The sequence below is a fragment of the Marmota flaviventris genome, chromosome 8, assembly GCF_047511675.1.
Source record: "Marmota flaviventris isolate mMarFla1 chromosome 8, mMarFla1.hap1, whole genome shotgun sequence".
Classification (NCBI taxonomy): Eukaryota; Metazoa; Chordata; class Mammalia; order Rodentia; family Sciuridae; genus Marmota; species Marmota flaviventris.
The window spans coordinates 59156863-59178840 of NC_092505.1; the positions used below are offsets into that span (position 1 = coordinate 59156863).

The following is a 21978-nucleotide window of genomic DNA, read 5'->3' on the forward strand; positions in this document are numbered from 1 at the left end:
GTGGCTGTGTCTCACCCGGCTGCAGGACTGGCTTCCTGGACATGTACCTGTGCCATTACACTGGGCCCTACATTTTGAAGGGCCCACAATTTATTTCCTAATGTGCTATCATCATCTTGAATTCTTAATTTTTTTTAAATTTTATTTATTTATTTATTTATTTGCAAAGATCACAGATCTTCATTTTGCAGTTCTCTCTGAAAATCATGTAGCCAGTCCTAGAAGCTTCCATTGTTGGAAGCTTCCTTTTCCATGGGTTTAAGGTGTACTGTTCCTGAGCTTGGTTTGAGGAATGGTTAATCACCTACTCTAGAGCCAGACAGCTCATATTTGAATCCTGGTTCTTTTGTTACTAGTCCTATTATCTTGATAGATCTTCAGGCTCAGTTTTTCTATCTGTAAAGTGGGGGTATTCATAGGCTTGTGGAAGGATAAAATTTTAGCATGTGTGAAACACTCAAATACCTGGAGCATAATAGAAAGCTATGCAGTATCAGCTGTTCTTATTGTGTGGCTTTCCAGGGTCAAGTTGCTTTGCAGTTTCAGCAGTGTGTCTTGCAGTTGGTGGTGAATCTGACTTTTGACTGAATTATTTCTGTCAAATAAATCATAAATAATAATATAATAAATAAATAATAGTCTCTGCTCATGAAAATGTCTTAGCAGAGTCCTGTGAGCAATGTGGGTGTGGAGAGCCATCCAAACTCTGCCTTTGGCCTGCCATGGAGCAGAGTTACGATTAACTTCCTGCTATTCCTAACCCCACAGACATCCTACCTACTCAAGTCAGGTTTCCCATAGTGAGGGCATGTACTCTGCACAAGTTAACTGTTAGTGGCACACAGACCCACCATTAAATAACATTAAACCCCACAGTGAGAAATCTTGCATGTTTCATTTTCTTTTAATCCACTGTTACAAATAGAAGAAAATCTCCATTCATTGTGGATAAATTTGTAACATCTCTTGTACTTGCCAACCTTCCTTTTATAATTAGGGGGAAAAAATAGTCCTGGGGCTTAGAGCCTTTGGCAGACCACAGTATTTAGTTGGAATTTTAAACATTGTTGTGTTCTCATTGTATTTATTTCTAGGGTTAATTTATAAGGGAAGCTGTTTTTTTTTTTCCATTTAAGGTAATAATCTAACATTTCTTATGGGGAGCAAAATAACATGTGAGTGGATTTAGTGCTGCTTTAAAATAAGAAGCTATTAATGAAGAAACACCCCCAGCTATGCCCCAAAGCAAAATGGAAAGTATGAGGTCAGAGAAAAGCAGGTCAGGTCATTTTAACCTCAATGTCAACATCGTGGGACATAATTTTGATCACAAAAGGGTAATATGATTTATCCACACTTGGAAGAAAAGCAACAAGCAGCAAGGAAAATGAAGGAGGAGAGGTTTTTTTTTGGTTTTGAAAAAATAGAAAATTCCAAGCCTACGTATTGGGGAACATGTGGGTTCTTCAGATGTGTCATCATCTATTGGCTGTAACCATGCTAATTAAGCCTGTGGGCTAATATTCACATTGCATCACCTGGCCATCTGCTTATTTTCACAGCTTGGAAAGGCGGAAGCTCTGGCTTCAGCTGCCCTGGGTGAGTGGCCCAGAGGAGTAACTGCAGCCTGCTGCTTACGTCATTCTGCCCAACTTTGGTATGGAGGGAGAATCAACAAGTCAGCAGTTTCCTTTTAAAGAATATTTATTTCATTTTTTAAAATAGTTAAAGAGAAGAATCTAGGAGGAATGGTGGTGAAGGTGAATATCATATGTGTTTGTTTCCCAAACATTTTTAACCCACCCTACCCATCCCCACCCTTTTTTGTTCTGATGTTTGCCCTGGACCTGTTTGGGCTATACTGAGGTGTTTCTTGTCTTCTGGCTTCCAGTTGAGGGTCATTCAATGGGTAGGATGAGCAAGAGGATGAAGGAGCCAGAAAAGTGATGTCAGGAATTGCTTCCTCCCCGGAGGACTGGCTGTTCCCAGCCCCCTCTGCTTCCAGGCTCAGGTGCTCTCTCCGCGCAACTTCAGGCCCCATGTCTCAGCAGCTCCCACGCCACTAGCTCCAGACAACTGCTTCCCCACAACAGATGATTGAAAACAGTACTTTTAATTTGAGCTCACCATCTGGTTTTGTTTGTTTATTTTATTTTAATTTTTTTGATGGACTATGACTGGTAACAAGGTTATTTACAAAGATCAAAATCCTCCAAACCTTCCAGAGACCCAAAGGAGGCACCGGGATGGTCAGTGGCGCCCTCCCCATCCCCACTCTTCATCCCCTCTTTTGTTCCAACTAATTTTCAGTTGCTATTTTAATACAGAGAATTCAATATCTACTGTCTTCTCCAATCCCATAGACTACAAATCATTTTTTTCATCATAAGGGAATTTCCATTCCAATAAAATATTTAAATGATTCAGAAATTCCATGATGTTTTATTTAAAAAAAAAAACTTCTCTGTTTCAATGGCATCCTAAGTATAGATGCTCAAGGACGTGAGGCAATTGCAGTTACGTAGGAATAGGGAAGCTGAAATAGCATCCATGTGAGCTTTTCAGATCGGCAATGGGGACCAAGTTCTGTAAAATGAGTCATCTCCCCTCCATAGAAACTGATTATGAGGAATATAATCAAGAATTTGACCTTCCTCGTTAGTAGCAATAGTCTAGCACATGTTGCATACACATATACATGTCCCTCACCATATTTTCCTCAAAAAAAGTCCAGGGAGGTGTCCTACCCATGTTTATGCTATCCACAGGCTATTTTCAGGTCATGAGAAACAGACACACTTGCTTGTAAGTTCACTGGCTCAGGCAGACAGACTGTCTTTTTACTGCAAGAGAAGAGCAACAGGAGGCAGTTTCTTGGTTGGTGAAGAAAGAGGGCTGTCAATTATTTGTCTCTGTGTTCCCATGATGTCCAGTGACAGGAGTTTAAAGTCTTCTACAATGGAGCCTATCCTTGACCTCCAAGTGTCCAGGGGTGGTAATACAAATAATATAAATGCCTGCTAGAGGAAGGGGAAAGGGAATGTGGATTCCAGATCCATTGCCATGACTGTACCAGAGACACACTTGAAATGGAGGCTAAGTAGGAGGAAATAGGCAATGAGAAAATGTTGTTCCAATAAAACCTTACATGGATACCAAACACATTAAGCAGTTATAAAGGTGAGTTTCTTATATTGAAGTGGAGGTGGAGAATCAAAGCCCATCCTCCTTTTCTTGCTTCTTATGCCACCCTCCTTGTCACCCTTCCTAACATCCCCAACCCTAGAGGTCCCACTAGGGAGCTTCAGGAAAACCCTGGGTTTTTGTCCTCTCTGCTGCTAAAATGGTAAATACCACAGCAAAATTGAATGTCAACAAGCAATGCACCTAAGGGAGGGGTGGTTGCTTGGTGTGTTTATGTGTGTGTGTGTGTGTGTGTGTGTGTGTGTGTCTGGGGTGGGGTTGGGTACGGGGGCTCACCTGTCATTGACGGGCAGAGGAGCCATGCAGAACTTCCCAACGATGGTACTCTTGTTTTTATTCCAAACCTGGCTGGAAGCCTGAAACTTTAATTTCACTTGTTTTATCTGGCACTGTGGCTCAGGGTGGGCTATGACTCCTCTTCCCCGGAGTTGCTGTCCAGGTCTAGGGGCAGGGAAAGGGAAAGTGAATGTCTGTGGTACTTTCTGCTTCACTTCCTCTTTGGCTGTGATAGGACTTTGCTGATCACACTGGCTGGTTGTCATGCATAAAGGGACTAGCTCCTTGAAGGTGGGAACCATGGTCCTTTGTATTACTTCACCAGCCCCTCTACCCACACATTTTCAGTCTTGACCGTGACTCAAGAAATACTTCTTGATTTTTGAGAATAAAAGAGTAGACCCTGTGGCAAAATAGAATTCTTAGAATTTCATATCTGGAAAAATGTCCCTTACTCTTGGATTCACAAGTAGAGGAGAGCTTTACTTTAAGATGCAACTATTTGAAAATAGAAATCCTCTTTTAGGGCCCCTCAGTTCAAAGAATATAGTGTAAGGGTACTCTGCATTAAGCCAGGTATGAATGTACAGATGGAAAAACAATAATAACAACAACAAAATAGGTCTTGAAGTCAGACAGAGCTGGGGTGGACCCCAGGTTTTGACTCTTTAAGCTGTCTGGCTTTGGACAAGTGACCTAACCTAGCAAGGTAGCCCTGGATTCACACAGTCCTAAGTATAAATCCCAGCTTCCCCATGGGCCACCATGAGCTTGAACCACAGTGTTCAGAACAGTTGGATTTCCACCTAGAAGGCCCAGAGTGAAAATGCCCAGGTCTCTCTTAATCCACTCTTTGGGCCTTGCCCTCAGTTTCCCCATCAGTGTACAAGATGCAGGCACCACCTCATCAGTGACAAAGTTGAAGAAGGAGAATGAGACAAAGATGCAGGCAGATTGTGAAGTGCCCAGCCTGGTGGAGTGCTTCAAAAAGGGCTGTGGGACCTTAGATAAAGGCCAGAGATGGTAAGATCCAAGTGTGGAAGAAGAGGCCTTCCATGAAAGTCATCAAATTTGGAACAAGGCTCAGCCCTTCCAGAAGAGTCCTGAGGGTATGATGTTGGGGAGTCAGGAAGAAGGACAGCAAGGACTGCACCAGGCTAGAGGGAAAGAACTTGCCTCCTGGGCCCTGATCTGGTCTTCCCACCCTTTCTGTTCCTCCCTGGGCTCTGGGGCAGAAAGAGGGAAAGAAGGGCCATGGTCCCTTCCACACCATGTAGCAGGGTGGGTCCTTCCTCACCAGCCCAATTTCTCTTTCCTTGGCAGTGATGACATATCTTTTGGGTGTAGCTTTTAGTCTGAGGTTAAGCATATAGTTTGTTTTTTCCTTTTGAGGGAAGATACTGTATAACTGTTTAAAAATTCCCTACTCTTCAAAGTGTTTTGAAATACGGTAGAGAAAAAATAAGATTGTTCTTTTTAAGAAACTGCTTAGATTGAGGAGCTTACAAAATAGAAGGAATATGAAAAATGCTTTATGTGAGTAATTTGGGAACTTGACTCCAGTAAATTCTACAATTCAAAGTTAATGTTGGTGTTGCTCAAAGCTAAAGATTGTAGGAAAAAGAACATACTTTCTCCTTGGAAGCCCCATCCCCAATTTTTGATCTTAAAGATTAAAAATTTAAAAAAATGAAGGTAGACGCTAACATGTTCTGGTGGCCATCTTCAAAATTCATGTAAGTCTTTTGGGGAGGAGGCACTAACCTGTGGATGTCCATTAGACTCACTCATGGAGCTTTGGCTGTGTGGTTCATCTGGAGTGAACTTTGGTGGGGTGGACCCCATTTTTAAAGTTCTCCAGGTGATTCTAAGACACAGCCAGGACTGTGCATCATTGACATCACTCTGCCACTGTTGACTGACCTACAGTGTTCTGGGGAGGTGAGGCAAACACCCTTCTAGAAATACCATGATCTTGAATTGATCCAATAGAAAGTACTCAGCTCACTGACTTGCTGCCAAAATCCTGGGTGGTCCCCAAACTCTGGCCAACCTTCCCTGGGCTAGTGACTGAGGCCTTCCTGAGCACTGTTTCCTATTAGGGACCTGATTTCTATGTTCTAACCACCTGTTGGGACATCCCATTACTGCTGCCTGCTTGCCTTGTCATCTGAATACCCTATGCTTGGACCTGTACTAATCCCATACTAACCCGTACTAACCTGGGACATTTCCCCAGAATGCGTCTATGGGTCAGTCTACACAGGTGCTGCACCAGCCGGGTCATCTAGGTCCAACTGTTGGCAATCTCAGCCTGACCTGGGATGTTTGGAGTGTGTACACTTGGACAATGTAAAGGCAGCTCCTGAGGAGAGGGGTCAGCCATGTGGGACACTTACGTACATGGTGATCTTGACTGAGGAGGTGTCATTGCTGCTAACAAAGGTGATCTTGATGCTTGTGTCCTTTCTTCTCGGCTCCTGCAAGTAAAACTCCACAAGGCTGTGATGCACTAGGAAACCAAAGCACAGCAGAGACTAAGGCAGAAGGCAGAGATGCAATGTTTGGAAAGCCCCCAAAAGTGGCAGAGCAGTTGGGAATCTCGGCTCTACTTCTTAGTAGCTGTGTACCCCACAGCAGATCCAGATCCCAAGTCATCTCAATGTAAATTGGGAATAGTAAAATAGATGTCCCACAGGTCAGAGTGAGAAGTAAGCAAATTAATACATATAAAATTATTAGGACAGTGTCTGTACCTAGGAAGCATTCAGTGTCAGTTTTATTACCTGTAGAACCAGAATGTCTCACTCTCCCTTATTTGGTGTCTTTATCATGGTTATGTAATCTTGAACCCAAAAGAATCTAGCATTTACTGTTATGGTTAGAATGTTGGTTTCCCCTCCAAAGTCACATTTGAACTTAACCCTCAACACAACAGTATGAAGAGGTGGGGACTTTTGAGAAGTGATTAAGTCATGAGAACAGATTCCTCAAGAGTAGTTTAGTGAGCTGAGCCTGGTGGCACACACCTGTAATCCAGATATTCAGGAGGCTGAGGCAGGGGGATTGCAAGTTCAAGGCCATCCAGGGGAACTTAGTGGGACCCTATCTCAAAAACTAACAAATAAAAATTTAAAAAGAAAGACTGGGAATGTAATGGTAAGTGCCTGTGGGTTCAATCACCAGTATTAAAAAAAAAAAAAAAAAAAAGACCTCAGTGGAACTAGTCAGGGCCCTTTGCTCCAAACTGCCTTTTTGCCATATGAAGAATGGCAGTGACGCAGCAACATGTGCCATCTGGAAGCAAAGAGAACAGACTTCATAGGTGCCAAATGCCAACACCTTCATCTTGGACCTCCCAGTCTCCAGACTATGAAAAGATAAATTTCCATTCTTTATAAATTAGCCAGTCTCAGATTTTTGTTATAGGAGCACAAATAGACTAAGACATATGCTAAATAATTCACTCCTAAAAGACAGTAGTGATCTTCCCCCTCCCAAACACAGTGTCAGAGAACCAAGCTATGTGTATAAGAGAAGGCTATTCCCCTCCCTGTGGCAGCTGGTCAACTGTGTGGCATCTTGACCCTCCCTTGGGCAGCACGGATGCTGGTACTCTCAAAGAGGGTGTTGTTGACACATACTGGGCAATCAGCCTGGCAGATGATGATACCCTCAGGGCTTATCATCCCTCTAGCAAGAAAAGGTAAGGAAGATTACAACTCCCCTAATGCACCATCCTTTTCTTATCAAGTAGTAGGTGCACCTGGTAGCATTTTGCAGTAACTTTATTCTCAGAAAAATTTCCGAGGCTCCTTGGGTGATGGGAACATGGTTAAAGATGTACCTTTTCTTCACCTCTCCCCTGTCTGTACTTTTACTTTTTCAATTGCTTCATTTCCTGGATGAATATTGGGTGGTGGTGAGGGACATTCAAGAGATATAGGTGAACTCAGTACTAAGTTGAAGGAGTGCTGTGGTACTTCTGGGCCCAACAGGATTAGTAACAGAACTCTCTGGCAAGCACCAAGATGCCAGAAACTCATGAGAAGAAAAGAGATGCTTGTATGCTCCTCCCTCCACAGGGAAAACACCAAAGGCCATGTCTTCCATCTCTCCCTCCCAGTTGTTTACTATGGGATGTTGATTGTTGTGGGGATAGACAAAGTCTGAACTGAAGTGGATACCTGTGATCCTAACTTATGAAAGCTTTAGAAATTTAATTTTCTGGGATGAGTTTGACTCATGATATCACATCTTCTTTTGCTAACAGATATGATTGATGGAGAAATTTTCTTAAGGTTCTGCCTGTCTTTTCTTTACATGTTTCTGGAAAATCCAAGAAACCCAGGCCTAAGGTTGAATGGATGAGAACTGGTAGTAAGATCAAATCTACATGGGAGTAGGACATAGGTAGCAGCATGCAGAGAGCCCCTGACTGGCTGGTTGGGAGTTCTGGATCCAAGGCCAGACGTGCTTTTCACAGGCTGTTGGCACCTGACCTAAGCCATTGAACCTTGCTGTGTCTTGGTTCCCTCAACTATAAGCAGTAATCCCAATATCACCAATAGGACATGGTGAGGATCAGATGAGGTAATGGAGAGAAGGCACTTTGTGAAAAACTGTTCTATAAAGCAAAAGTAATATTGTTTAAAAATATTATTTATAGAAAATCGTCTGCTCATACTGGCACATGCTTGGCAGAAATCAAGGGTGACCACTGTCCTCATGGGCAGTGCTGAGGTGGAAGCGGACCAAGGGTACTGGCATGGGAGCCCAATGCCATGAAAGCCTGGGAGTGGCTGGATAGCTGTGAGCTGGCAGCTGCGCCCCACCTGAGCATTCTTAGATAGGCTTGCTCATGCCTGGTCCTGGAGGGGAGACCTGCTTCCATCCTCAGAATGAGAGACTTACAATACACAGGTGAGCAGGTGTTTGTGCTGGCTTGCTCTCTTCTGTGTCTCTCTGTGGTTTTTGAACATACAGGGCCATGTTTCTTGGTAGAAGGAGGAGGTCTCACAACAAACGTGAACAGAAAAATCAGGAGTCTGTGAATCTATCTTAGCAGGGACCTTAAAATGCTTTTAACCTTCAAGAGTCCCAGGGTCAAAAACATATATTGGAGAAAAGATAGCCTCTTCAACAAAGGGTGCTGGGAAAACCGGAGATTCATATGCAACAAAATGAGATTAAGCCCCTATCTCTCACCATGCACAAAACTCAACTTAAAGTGGATCAAGGACCTAAGAATTAAACCAGAGACTCTGTACCAAGTAGAAGAAAAAGTAGGCCCAAATTCCATTATGTCAGATTAGGACTTGACTTCCTTAATAAGACTCCTATAGCACAAGAATTAAAATCAAGAATCAATAAATGGGATGGATTCAAACTAAAAAGCTTCTTCTCGCAAAAGAAACAATCAATCAATGAAGTGAATAGAGAGCCTGAAGAATGGGAGCAAATTTTTACCACATGCACATCAGATAGAGCATTAATTTCTAGGATATATAATGAACTCAAAAATCTTAGCACCAAAAAAACAAATAATTCAGTCAATAAATGGGCCAAGGCACTTCTCAGAAGATGATATACAATCAATCAACAAATATATGAAAAAACGTTCAATATCTCTAGCAATTAGAGAAATGCAAATCAAAACTACTCTAAGATTTCATCTTATTCCAGTCAGAATGACAGCTATTAAGAATACAAACAACAGTAAGTGTTGGCAAGAATGTGCTTGGTCCCTCAGAGCTTCCCTTTCCTCACCCACTTCTCTCAGAGTTGGGCTGGCCAATGACTGACACGCGTAGAAAGGCCACTGTTGACTCTGCAACCTACTCTGACCCTGAGAGATATGGCCATGAATTCTCTCTGGCCTGAAGGTAGCAACACCTCCATCTGTTCTTCTCTCAAATTCTCTAAGGGAAGGAAAGGATATGCTTCTTTATTTGGTTCCAATCACTGTGCCAGAGACTTCCCTTATACTATTTTGTTTTATCCTCACAATTGATTCTTGCAAGTAGGTACTGTTATTGTTCCCATTTTCCACATAAGAAGTCCAGAAAGCTTAAGTAAATTGATCCTGATCACACAGCCGATAAGCCTGGAGAAGATGAGATTCAAATCCAGGTCTTGTGTGACCAGAGTCTGAGCTCTGGGCTCCATATCACATTGCACTAGGCCTTCCAGTAACTGGAAGAAATAGTCACAAAGACCCCTCCGTTAACTCCAACACAAGCTAATCAGAAAATCAGTTAAAATGATGGACACATAATGTATCATCCAAACCAGCACAATTGTGCCCTGTATACATCACAAAGCAGTCAGGAAGACCTCAAGACAACACACATAAACCAGGAAGTACAGTGAAGACATAAATAGCATGGGGAAGAAGGAACTACATTGTCCTAAGACAGGCTTTCATGTTTTACATCTTTTACAATCACGGACATTTTAGCTTCGAAGAAATGCAGTGAAAGCAACTATGGACCATTTGAATGTGTCTGTAAAGGGGAAGGTGGGCGGAGGGTGCATTACCCAGGACCCTCATCCAGTAGGGCTGCCCTGGTGGGAGACATATACAGTGTTCATCAAGGAGGGGGAAGAAAATGTGTAGGAAGGAAGGACCCAGAAGTGTGAGCAAATACTGCTCTAGAGAGACCCAACCCTCAGAGCAAATCTGGGTGAGAGGAGAAAAGAGGATCAGTACATAAACGATAGAATATCCCAAGACCTCATCTGTGGAAGTGTGGACTGGCCTCATTCTTACAGTCTGGTTCCATCTAAGACCAGGAACTGCTCCTCCCAGTATATCTTTGCCCCAGTCCTTCGCCTCCCAGCTGGGCTCCAACACTGGGCTGGATACACTTCCAAAAGGCTCTTCCAAAAGGCACATTGACACAGCATGCATTTTCTCCCTACTCACCACAGTAGGGGGCCGTGGACATGGTCAGAAGGTAGACTTTCACTTCCTTGGGAAGCGGCTCTATCTTGATACCACTTTGGTCTCCTAGCCCTGGAAATTAAGAAGCAAAGAGGAGGCCATTTCAGGAGAAATGGAGAAGCTGAGATTCAAATCCAGGTTTTGTGTGACCAGAGTCTGAGCTCTGGGCTCAGCACCCAGCCATATACAAATTAATTCGCATACCCAGAAACAGACAGCTACACTGTGTACTCATTCCAGGTGCTGGGAATTGAACCCAGGGCCTTGCACATACTAGACAAACACCCTACCACGGAGCTGCACCTCCAACCCTTTAAAAAAATTTTATACTGAGACAGTATCTCTCTAAGTTGCCCAAACTGATCTCAAACTCCCGGTCCTCCTCCCTCAGTCTCCTGAGATGCTGGTTTTACAGCTGTGTGCCACCATGCCTGGCTATATGACCCATTCTCAATAGATAATTATAAGAAATTTAAAATTATGTCTTTTTCTTGCAAATCAATCTACATGACAGCTTAATGGCATTTGTATCCTGTGCAGCAAAAACAGTGCAAGGGAAATATTGGACCCGGAGACTGCAGATGGCAGTCAGGGAGAGGGTGATCAGGGCAGAGAATAGAGTTAGGGAAAAGGCCCACATGATGAGGAAATGTGCTATACCCTTGGAAGTACACATGGTTGGCATCCCTAGGGTGTTCAGTGCAAGGGAAAGTGGAGAGAGAGCTGAGGCTGGGCAGTCAATGGGAAGTGGCTGTTACATCGACTGGTCCATCACATCTGGGGACAATGCAGACCACACCCACTGAGCCTGAAATAGTGTTGGCTTGTTTTGTTATGGTAAGATACCCTTCCTCTAACATTTTATCAAGCAGGTATCCACTTCATTTGTATAAGCAATGTTAGGCTGCTGCAGTTTGGAGTGGTGGGAGGTGGGAGAGTGTGGAATGGGGGAAGAGTATTTCCACTACTCAGGAGTTTTTCACCCTGGATAACCCCAGGATATCTGCAGCAATAGTCTACACAGGCAAGTTAGAGGACAGATCCATCAGCCTTCTCTCCCCAGACTGGCCTGAGTCATTCAGGAACATGCCCAAGTGGCCCAGCTGTTAGTCAGTTCCTTCCACACTGGCTGGCATGTGGCCATCACAGTGTCGCACCTCTGAAGTGGGCACGTGTGCCACTTTAGAGTTTCCCCAGAACACACTAATTAAGGGGCTGTGAAGAGCTGGAGATGGCCAACCTAGCAAGAAGGACTTATAGAAGTATCTGTCAGAGAAGGGCAGGGGCTCTGCATTGTGCCAATGTTTCTAGAGAGTGTCCTGAGGCTGGGCGTCCAGATGAGAGGGGCTGTCGGTGCAGAGGGGGTGTGGCAGCAGGGAGCAGGAGAGCTGGTGAGAGGCAGAACACAGAGGGCCAGCTGTTATCTTCTGTGAGAACAGGCTAACACCTCTTGAGTTAATTTTTCTTTCCCTCAATTGGATAGTTCAACCATTGGAACTTAGAAGGTAAAGAGGTGACAACTGGCAGGATTTGAACTTTCCCCAAATTGTCCAAGTGAGTCCAAAGGGTGACATTTTACCTATCCTTGGACAGGAAAGCAGAAAAGGGTTAAAGCAATCCACACAGTTTCCAGCAAGGAAGTCCTGGTAGCTGGCACAAGGAAAGGCCATCAATGAACAGGAATTCTCCAGGGCACTGATGTAGAGGTGCACAGCCCTCATGTGATCACAGATCAGATAACTGTAACCTGAACAGGAGGGAAAAAACAGCCAAATTTTCAGTCAAGACAAATGGAAATTCCCTTCATGCTACTTACTGTAACTCTACCAAATTTCATATTCGAGAAGGCTATAAATACATAGGATGTCCCCTGAGTCACATTCTTAAGTATTAATGGACATGGTTACCACTTTCTCCCTTTTCATTTTCCTGAGTTATATAAGCTTAATCTACAGTGGAAATTGCCTGACTTCAGAGCTATTCTTCTGTGATCATGCACACTCTCCTTCATAAGATGGGAAGATGCCAACTCTACTTCTGGACATGATTGGCTGCCTTCTTCATCACCAACCACACAGCCAATTTTTTACAACTTCATTCTACCCAACCAGCAGTGAGGCAATCATGATCAGTTGTCTCTGAAGCTGAAGTGCTGACACTTGACTGGCCAAATGACTGATGCAATCAGTCTGCCAAGTTCCCCAATTTACTAAAAGCTTGGTTCTATTGTTGTTATTGCTACCCTATTTAAAAGTGTGCAACAACTCCCATTGCCTGGATTGGCTGGGGCTAAGGTAAATAGTGAGCTACAACCCCAGGCAGGCTTCTTGGGTCTTTAGCCCCTCCCCATCCCTTGGGACCCTCTCTGTGGGACTGGTAATCAGGATGGAACTTCGAGCTGACTTTCTTTTCCCCTGAGATTGAGACACCCAGCCACAGCCAAGTTCCTTCCTTCATTAACAGGGAGCTGAGGCAGAGACAAACCATACCTTTCTCAAAATTTTTATGAAGAAGAAATGAAAAGTGGTTCATTAAAATGCTTCTGAAATTTTCCAACACCATTGAAACCAAACTAGGCCACCTGATCAAAATAACTGAAATTACTCATTAAACTGTCAAAAAGAAGCATATTTTTAGAAAACTACTAAATTTGGTAAAGCAGATTAGTGATTATTCAATAAAATTGTCAAAGGTATCCTTAAAGTGTTAAGAATATAGTGAAGCCGGAAAAGATTAAAAACATAGAAACAGAAATCAGCATTTAAAACTTCTATATGAAGTGTCAATATATTAGTTATGGTCATACGAAGAATATGGCTAAACAATCCTTAATGCTTAGCTTTTGACAAATTTAATATTTTTAAATAAATAATGCTATGAAGAATATATATTCAAAAAGAACATTCCAGAAGAATGTATGTAGAATAGAAGAAATGTATATTGATTGGATGTGTTCAAGAAGATCATCTTAGCACACCTGTAATCCCAGTGGCTTGGGAGGCTGAGGCAGGAGGATTGCAAGTTCAAAAGCGGCCTCAGCAACTTAGCAAGGCATTGTCTCAAAATAAAAAATAAAAAGGGGTGGGAATGTGGCTCAGTGATTAAGTGCTTCTGGGTACAAAGAAGAAGGAAGAGGAGGAGGAGGAGGAGGAGATCTTGAAGATAATTTTAGAAAACAGTTAAGTTTCTTATATTTGGTGAAGTGGTCATGCAGTGAATGGATTCCTGGGCTAACTAGCTTTGGGCCCATTGGCTTGTTTCTGCCACAGCCACACTCTGCAGAGAATGTAGTTTGTGTGGGCTTTGCCACAAATCAGGGCACAAGGAAGAATAAGAAGTGATTGGCTTGAGTGATGTGAAGTTGTGTCAGGGCCTAAGATAAGTGGGGAGGGCAGCACAAGTATAATGCTTCCAAAATCAGGCACTATTGTCTGAAATTCGGGTCTCCAAAGATTCTTGGTAAGTGCAGAGTGAGGCACTATAGGACTCAGCAAAGGGTACTGTCAGAAAACCCTCATTGGCCCTCACTGGTCAATTCAGTGTGAAGACCAACGTTGGTCTCCAGCTTGTGCGGCAGGCAAACACCAATGCTCTGACTTTCTGACCTGCATGAATGAACGTGGGACAGCCAGGCTGGTCCTGGCCTCCATTGACGAAGTAGTCCACGTGTCCAACAGGAATCCGAATACCCAAATCTGAAAGAGGCAGAATCCTATTACCTTCTTACTTCAGGAACATATCTTCCGGGACCCACAGTAGGGTCCACTGGCAGCAATGCCTGAATTCTGGCCTTAGGAGCCCACCCTGTCTGTGTCCACCCCACTCCAAAGAGCTCCAAGACTTTGTAAGAAGAGTCATGCTGAACCAAAGAAGAATCAATGTATAAGATACCCATACTCGCCTGTAATCCCAGCAGCTCAGGAGGCTGAAGCAGGAGGACCATGAGTTTAAAGCCAGCCTCAGCAACTCAGTGAGGCCCTAAGCAAATCAGTGAGATCTTGTCTCAAAATAAAAAATAAAAAGGGCTGAGGATGTGGCTCAGAAGTTAAGTGCACCTGGGCTCAATCCTCAATACCAAAACAAATCAAGAAGCCACAACAAAAAAATGGTACGTGCATTCACCAAATTAAATCAAGAAAATACTCCTCAATCAAGTTTGTATTATAAAAAATGTTATAAACTTGGTAAATTTCCTAGTTTCTGTTTTCCTTCAAGCAATACTTCAGATAAATAAGTTTGGGGCCACATTTCCACAGTCTCCCACAAAACATACTTTTGTGCTTTCTTCACTGAGTGGAAATATGATGTGACTACAAAGAGCTGAGTTTAAGAGAGACTCTAGTCTTCCTCTTGTCACTGGGGCTATATCCTAGGCTCTCCCATATAGCACATCTGACCACTCTCCCAACCCCAGGCCGGGTTAGCCCAACCACCAGGGACCCTGATTTTCTCCTTCAGGTCATCTGTCACTGTTGTAAGAAACGGTGAATTATTTGTTTAATAACATCTACCCAATGGTTAAGCAGGGACACAGAAATCACCCTTAATCCCAGCCTTACCCTCTCTTCCCACACCCAGCCCATTAGAGTGTGGTCAGCTCTATCTCAGAGTATATTCAGAAATATATTCTGAATCTTTCTCCTACTGTCTGTCTCTACTGCCACCACCTTGGCCCAAGTCTCCAACCTCTCACCCAGACAACCCCTGCAATTGCCCTGTCCTGGGTCTCTGGGCCTCCCTTAGTACCCTCCTGTACTTGGTTCCCTGTATAGAAGCTGCAGTCTCTTAAAGAAATCCAAGTCACTGCCCTATTCTCAGGGATCTTAGAACCAAAGGGAAGCTCCTTGTAGAGTCCAGCCTAGACTGTTCCCTCTTCTCCAACACACTCAACACCTCTTCCTCCTTCGCTGCCCTCTAACCATATGGTTCCCTTTTTTGTCTCTAGAACAAACCTGTGTCCAGGCCTGCATTTCACTTCTAGCTGGAGGGATCCTCTGTACCTGGAATGCTCTTCTCCCAGCCTTCCCAGGGCTGACTTGTTCTCATCCGCTAAGATTTACCTCACCTCTTCTTGAGCAGATATTCCCCAAGAATCCTATGGAGCAGATCCCCTACCTGTCACGCCCCTCTCACTGCTTCTTCATTATAACAATCAAAATGTGTAAGCAACTCATTTGTTTCCTTGGATGTAAGATCCACAATGGCAGGTATTTTGCCTGACATTTCTCTGCTGGGTCCTTACCGCCTACCACACTCCCTGGCTTGTAGTGAGTGCCTAATAGTTATTGAGTGAATAAATAGATGAGTGCCTGATCCCGAAGCCTATGAGTTCTGAGTGGGCAGGGACCTTGTCTAAGCCTTGTTCACTGCTGTATTCTCACTACTGGTTACATAGCTCAGTAAAGATGGATTGAATAAATGGAATGAATTTTTTTTCAATCCAATCAGGAACTTTGAAGGGCCTAAGACCTATCTCAGGTAACTGGAGACCTAATAAGTCATCTGGTTAGCCAAATTAGGGGCATAAAGAACTTGTGTTATTAATGAACAAGGTTAATTCACCTGACAGAGGCAGACAGAGTGCCATGGGCTTTGGTTTCCCCTCTGGGCAGTGAAGGTGTGAACGAGGCTACATGGGCTTCTTCCAGAATCACTTGTCTGTGGGTCTTGGATGCTAGAGAAGCCTTGTGACCACATAGAATGAGACATCTCCTTCAAATTTACCAAGTTTATAATATTATTTCATGCAAACTTGATTGAGGAGTATTTCTTGATTTTATTTGGTGAATGTGGGTACCATTTTTTTTTTTTTGTATCTTTGTTTGTTTTTGGTACTAGGATTGAACCCAGGGGCTCTCAACCTCTGAGCCACATCCTTAACCCTTTTTATTTTTTATTTTGAGACAAGATCTCAGTAGACTGAAAACTCTTTTGGTCAGACCAGATGTTATTTCTCCTTGCTTCAGTGACACTGAGTACAGTGCTTGGCACAGACTCTGGGCATTTTCTATCAAGTAGAAATGAGGAAGACTGTCCACCTCGTTTCCCAGTTGCTCAGAAGGGCTTAATTTGGATATAATGGATTGAGGGGCGTCTTTCCTGTGTCTGTCACCATTGGCAGGGGGCTTCTCATTCTCCATTGCACTGAAGATTGGGCTTGTTCACAGGGGAGAAGGGGAGTCCAGATGGGGAGAGGAATCCCCCCATCCCCAGGGACCAGACACAATCACCCTGAAAAAGCAGCATAGCTTTCCCATAAGTCAGTTGGGCAGCAACGTCCTCCCCAATCCCTTCTCAGTACAAAGTCTGGTTTTGAATCAGAGAGAGGGACTCCCAAACAAGCGAGTTTCATCCATAAATGAAAATCCTATGTGTATTGGCCGCTAAAAAGAAAACCAGTTGTCTCAGTGGTCACAGAATGACTCCCGAAAGAGACTTTGAAGATCATTCTCGTAATGACTGTACAGCAGAAGCCCTGAGAGAGACAGGGCCATACCACTAGGTGCCAGCCTCCTGGCCTCTGCCTTGTGCTTACTCCCTCTCCCCAGACGCAAGTATCCCCCACCCCCATCCTGCTCACTGTCGCTGTCTGTGTGGATGGCTTCCACGAAGAGGGCATCTCCAGCATCCAAGCGCTCCTCCAGACTGGCTCTGGTGTACTCTGGTCCAGCGGGGTCTAAGCCTGCAAGAACAGATAGCTATTGGGAGCTCCCTTTCCTCTCAGCTGTAGGAACTGCAATGGGACCACCATACGCCTTCCTGGATACCCCTCCAGTTCAGAACATGGAGTGCTCCAGCAAAGACCAAGGTTTGGGAGAACTAACTCAGGACCACCTCACTCAAGAAGCCCCACTCACTGTTGTCTCTCTTGTGGTAACCTTCAATGACCCAGTTTTTCTGGCTCTAAAATGAGTTAGATAATACCAACCATTTGGCAATGGCTAATGTGCTCATATTAACCTTCAGGGGCATCTAGTTCTCACCCCATCGGGGCCTCAGTGGAAGAGTATGTGGAACATGACTCAGAATTATCTCACCAAAGAGCCAGGAAGTTGGGGTATTTACCACATTGCCCTAGTCCGTTATTGATTGAGGGTGGCTCCTGAAGCATAAAGTCCCCCTCCCACATTTGAAGGTATGTAGCAAAACTGAAGGTGATTCCCACAGTGGGCCAAGGAGATAAGGGATTTTACAGCTCATTTTATAGATCTAGACACTGGGGCTCAAAAGTACACAGCCTCTGATACTAATATTAGAGACCGTGCAATAGTAATGATAGCATTTTATGTAAAACAACTACAATAAATAAATGTCAGTGGTGATAGATGACTCAATCATACAAATAATGGCTCAATACACCACTCTGCCTACCTCAAAAGAGGCATGTCCAGGGCAATTCCTTTCTATCTCTGAACCCTAGGAGGATGGTCAGGGAAAATGTTACCTGTGATCCGTCCCAACTGGCCTTTGTAGAAATGTCCCACCATGCCCCCAACATGGGCCCCCAGGCTAACTCCAATGATGTGGATAGAAGACTCTGATACACCCAGCGCCTGGAATGGGCATTGACAGTGAATTTGTTTTGGATCACAACAACTTTTCCCACAGACTTCAGAGGCTGAGGGCCCTGGGCAAGACACACCCACCACCCATGATTTGGAGAAAAGGGCAGACCTCTCATCCATCAATCACTTTTCCTCTTCCCTTCCCTGACAATCCCCTCACTTCAAAGTGTGTGACTAATGACCAGAACATCCCCTATTAAGGAGCCACTAAATTCCAGGCAATCTGCACTGCCCATCTACTACTCCTTTTATAGAGGAGGAGCAGGAGCCTCGGCCAGGTTCAACACCAAGTGACTAACTCAAGATTTGATCTAAAGACCAACAAGCCCTGAAGGGCTCTGCTTCTGCCCTGAGCCCCCTTAACAGGTGATTTTTTTTTCTCTTTGTGCCCTGTCTCTTCTCTGTAAGTAGCCCCAAATCACCCTGAGCTCTTTTGCACCTACCAGGAGTTTACTGAGGAAACGGGAAATCTCCAGGCTCAGCTTAACCACATTTTCCACAGCCGAGTAGTAGACACCTGTAGATCCGTAAACCCAGTCCACAGCGATCACGTTAGCATCTACTGCATTCAGAAGGGCTCTAATGAATGTATTAATCCAGGAAGGCTTTTTTCCTAAAGCCCTAGACATGGGGACAAAAAGGAGAGGAAAATGACCTGCCAAGCTGATATCCATTGTCATGGAAGCCTCTGTTAATCCCAACCCAGAGAAGAAGTCAAAACTAGAAAGTAGGTATAAGGGGGAATTTATCATGCAGTGCTTTGGACACAGGGAGAACATGATCCCAAAGTTGCCAAGCCTCCTGCCAACAGAGGAGGCTTTGTATAAATTATACCTGGGTGCCTTATGGTCCAGATAGTTGCAGCCTCAAGCCAGGGCTCAGAGCTCAAGCTGAATTTCAACCCATGTGCTTTCAATCAGGCACATTTGTGCAATGCTAAACTACATAAACCACATGCACTGCCCAACTCCTGTTTGTGTTATTTGTGGAAAAGATGACTTTGTACCTTAAACTTTATATTTGTGACCTTAATTCTTATTCTAGAATATAGGCTCTTTCCTTGAGGATGTTTTAATTCATTCATTCATTCACTCATCCACTCATTCAACAAACTTTTGTTGCGTACCTATGGGCCAGGTAGTATGCTATGTGTTTTCTAAGAGATAAAAAAACAAATAAGATATAGTCCCTGTTTTTCTGAAACTTAAGGTATAATGAGACTTCTGTAGAAACAGAGTGATGGAAATTTTTTCAGAAATCTTTTCCAATAGATTGGGATCAGAAATGAAGTTTTTGAAATAACCTCCACTGTAGGAACAATCTGAGCATGCTCATGTGGGCAGAGGAGTGCAGACTGGATTGTGCCATGGAAAGGGGTTTGGGGGGACACAGAAGCAGACAGACAACTGGCCTGATGAGCTCTCCAGCTCTCTTAGCCATCCCTGCATTGGAGGCATAGGCTCAGCCTTAGATAGTGACTGAGTGTGAGGCTTGCCTGAGGACAGACTTTGCAACAAGAGTGAGGAGGGAATGTCTAGGAATTATGTGGCTTGGAATCCAGGGATCCAGGAGGTGGAAAGGACAGGAATCAGGAAGTGGTGATCCTCTGTGCCTACCTCTTCATCAGATACCCTCAACTTGAGTGGTTCTACAGTGCTGCTATTCCACCACAGTCTCTCCTTCGTTCCTCCTGGGAACCTTTCTGTTCTTGGTCTTGTCTTGGACTTCGGGTGAAAGTTGTTGGAAGGAAGGAGTGATTGAATTGAGACTCAGTGACTATATGTTATGACAAAATTTGGACCATAGGATATCAGAACTTGTAGAAGAGATGTGTTCTAACTCCTGAGAAACGCTAACCTTTGGGTATGATGGAAGTACCCATAAATAGAAGTTTCTCAGGTCACAAAACCAGGGAAAAAGTGAAAAAAAGGAAATAAAACCCAAAGTAAAAACACCATGCCATCACCCCTGGGTAACTTCACAAAGCCTGTGACCTTACTGTCTGAGATGAATCATGTCACACAGCCCACACTTCAGGGGTAATAGCATGATGTTTTCACTCAGGAACCACTGAGACTGTCTCTACAACTTCTTTAATTCAGATGTGGAAACTGAAGCTCTGTGTATGGAGTGACTTGTCAAGGTCACACATATATGTACTGTTTATGAGTATGCATATACATATGCATGGCCCACAAGAATGAAGGACACAGGGGTGTGCGTGTTGATGAGATGTCTTCAAAAACAGCAGGGCTTGAGAGATGGATCATGTGATGGTCAGTAAATCCTCCCCTTGCTCCCCACTAAATTCCTGTGGCACTATGTCCCCTTCATAGTTCTCAGTTGAAGAGATCCTACTGGCTGGTTAGCTCCCACCTGAATCCGTGAATAATTAGTTTGGTTCCCAGACTGGCATTGAACCCAGAGTCTTGGATGTCACTGCTTTCTTCCAGTAGCTGCCCACAGCTAGGATCTGAAGGTGCAAAGAGGAGAAACTGTACTTTGAGATTGGTGCCTCGGAGGAGGTTGGCATTCTGGAAATCAGTGCACTTTGGCTGTGGGGTAAGAGGTACATCCCCTGGAGGAAAATAAAATAGAACAAGAACATCCAGAGTAAGGTCATCTATTTTTAGAGGAAAGAACGATGTTCTTGGAAGGAAGAAAGAAACAGGGGCTTTCAGGCATGCGGTTTATCATAAGTCAGCTAGGACAAGAATCACTTAGTGATTAAAACCTGCATTAATTCTGTAACCAAAATCTGTGAATATTTTTCATGCCTAAGAATGAAATACTAGAGAAGATTATGAATATTGCTCAATTAAAGGAGGTTAAAGCCCAGTTGAAATGGCTATCATGGGCTGAACAGAGTTCTTATGTGGAAGTTCTAACCACTGATAATTTAGAATATGACTAAATTTGGAGAGAGGGTGTTTACAAAGGTAATTCAGTTAAAATGAGGCCAGTATAGTGGTCCCTAGTCCAATAGAACCAGAGTCCTTATAAGAAAAGGAAATTTGGACAGCAACAGAGAAAAGATGATGCGAAGAAGCAGAGGAAGAAGACAGCCATCTGGAAGCCATAGAGAGGCCTGGGAAATGTTCTTTCCTTGCAGCCCTCAGAAGGAACCCACCCTGCCAACACCATGATCTCAGACTTCCAGCTTCCAGAACTGTGAGACACAAAATTTTTGTTGTTTAAGTTACCCTAGCCTGTGGCACGTTGTTATGGCCACCCCACCAAAGTAAAACAATTTTCTAAAAAGAACCCTTGACACACCAAACAAGCCATTGCCCTGGGGACTAGGCTCATCCTGCTCTAACTGCCCATCCTGGAGGGTTTCAAATGCCCTACCCCCACATAACCACTTCTTGTCCTTATGTGGAGTCCAGAGAAATTCTAGAACCTTCCAGCACCCAGCCATTGGCTGCTAGCCAACTGACAGAGAACAGCTTTAACAAGCTACACCTACTCAGCAGCACCTTATAATACACACCATTAAACTGGCTATTTTATGGCCAAGGTCATTGAAGGGTCTTTTACAATATCAGCTTCCTTTCAGGAAGTTGAAAATGGTCAATACCAGGCATCCCACACCCATGTCCCTTTATGCGATGCAGAGGTGTGGTCCCGGACTTCCATACCACCAACAGGGATTGCTTGGCAGGAGCAGCAGGGTGCACACTGACCTAAGCACACAGCACAATCATGTGCTGTTGGCAGCTTCCTAGCTGCACTGCCACAGAACAAAGTGATTCCCAGAATCAGTGGTTCCAAGAAAAGTCCAGATGGCAGATTTTATTCTGTGCAGGCCCCTCCACAGAGGAAGACAGAAATTTTAGATTCTGAAGCAATTATCTGCTGTCAGAGGTAACTGGGGACACAGACACAACACAGGATCTGGGATGAACTAGAATGTGGTGCCACGAGCGGATTGTGGGATCCTCAGTCCTCAGAGAATATACCTCACACAGCAAGGCCTTATGGAGC

The 21978-nt window shown here is 44.0% G+C and overlaps 1 protein-coding gene across 5 annotated transcripts in view; it reads right to left on the bottom strand.

Moving 5' to 3' along the window:
• Positions 1-1820: 1820 nt before the first annotated feature.
• The window catches only part of Pla1a (phospholipase A1 member A), a 32878-nt gene continuing 12720 nt past the window's right edge, over positions 1821-21978 (bottom strand). For 2 of the 5 annotated variants that reach the window (XM_071615307.1, XM_027936030.2), the window contains 10 exons: positions 20368-20569; positions 18435-18612; positions 17871-17979; positions 17007-17108; positions 14032-14121; positions 12006-12173; positions 10409-10498; positions 5884-5992; positions 3481-3645; positions 1821-2843 (listed from right to left, as the gene is read on the bottom strand). In XM_071615307.1, coding sequence (XP_071471408.1) covers positions 2759-2843; positions 3481-3645; positions 5884-5992; positions 10409-10498; positions 12006-12173; positions 14032-14121; positions 17007-17108; positions 17871-17979; positions 18435-18612; positions 20368-20569 — 1298 coding nt within the window. In that variant the 3' untranslated portion in view covers positions 1821-2758. Of the gene's footprint in view, positions 2844-3480; positions 3646-5879; positions 5993-10408; positions 10499-12005; positions 12174-14031; positions 14122-17006; positions 17109-17870; positions 17980-18434; positions 18613-20367; positions 20570-21978 lie in introns of those variants that run through there. The other 3 variants (XM_027936032.2, XM_071615308.1, XM_027936033.2) reach the window with 3 other exon arrangements.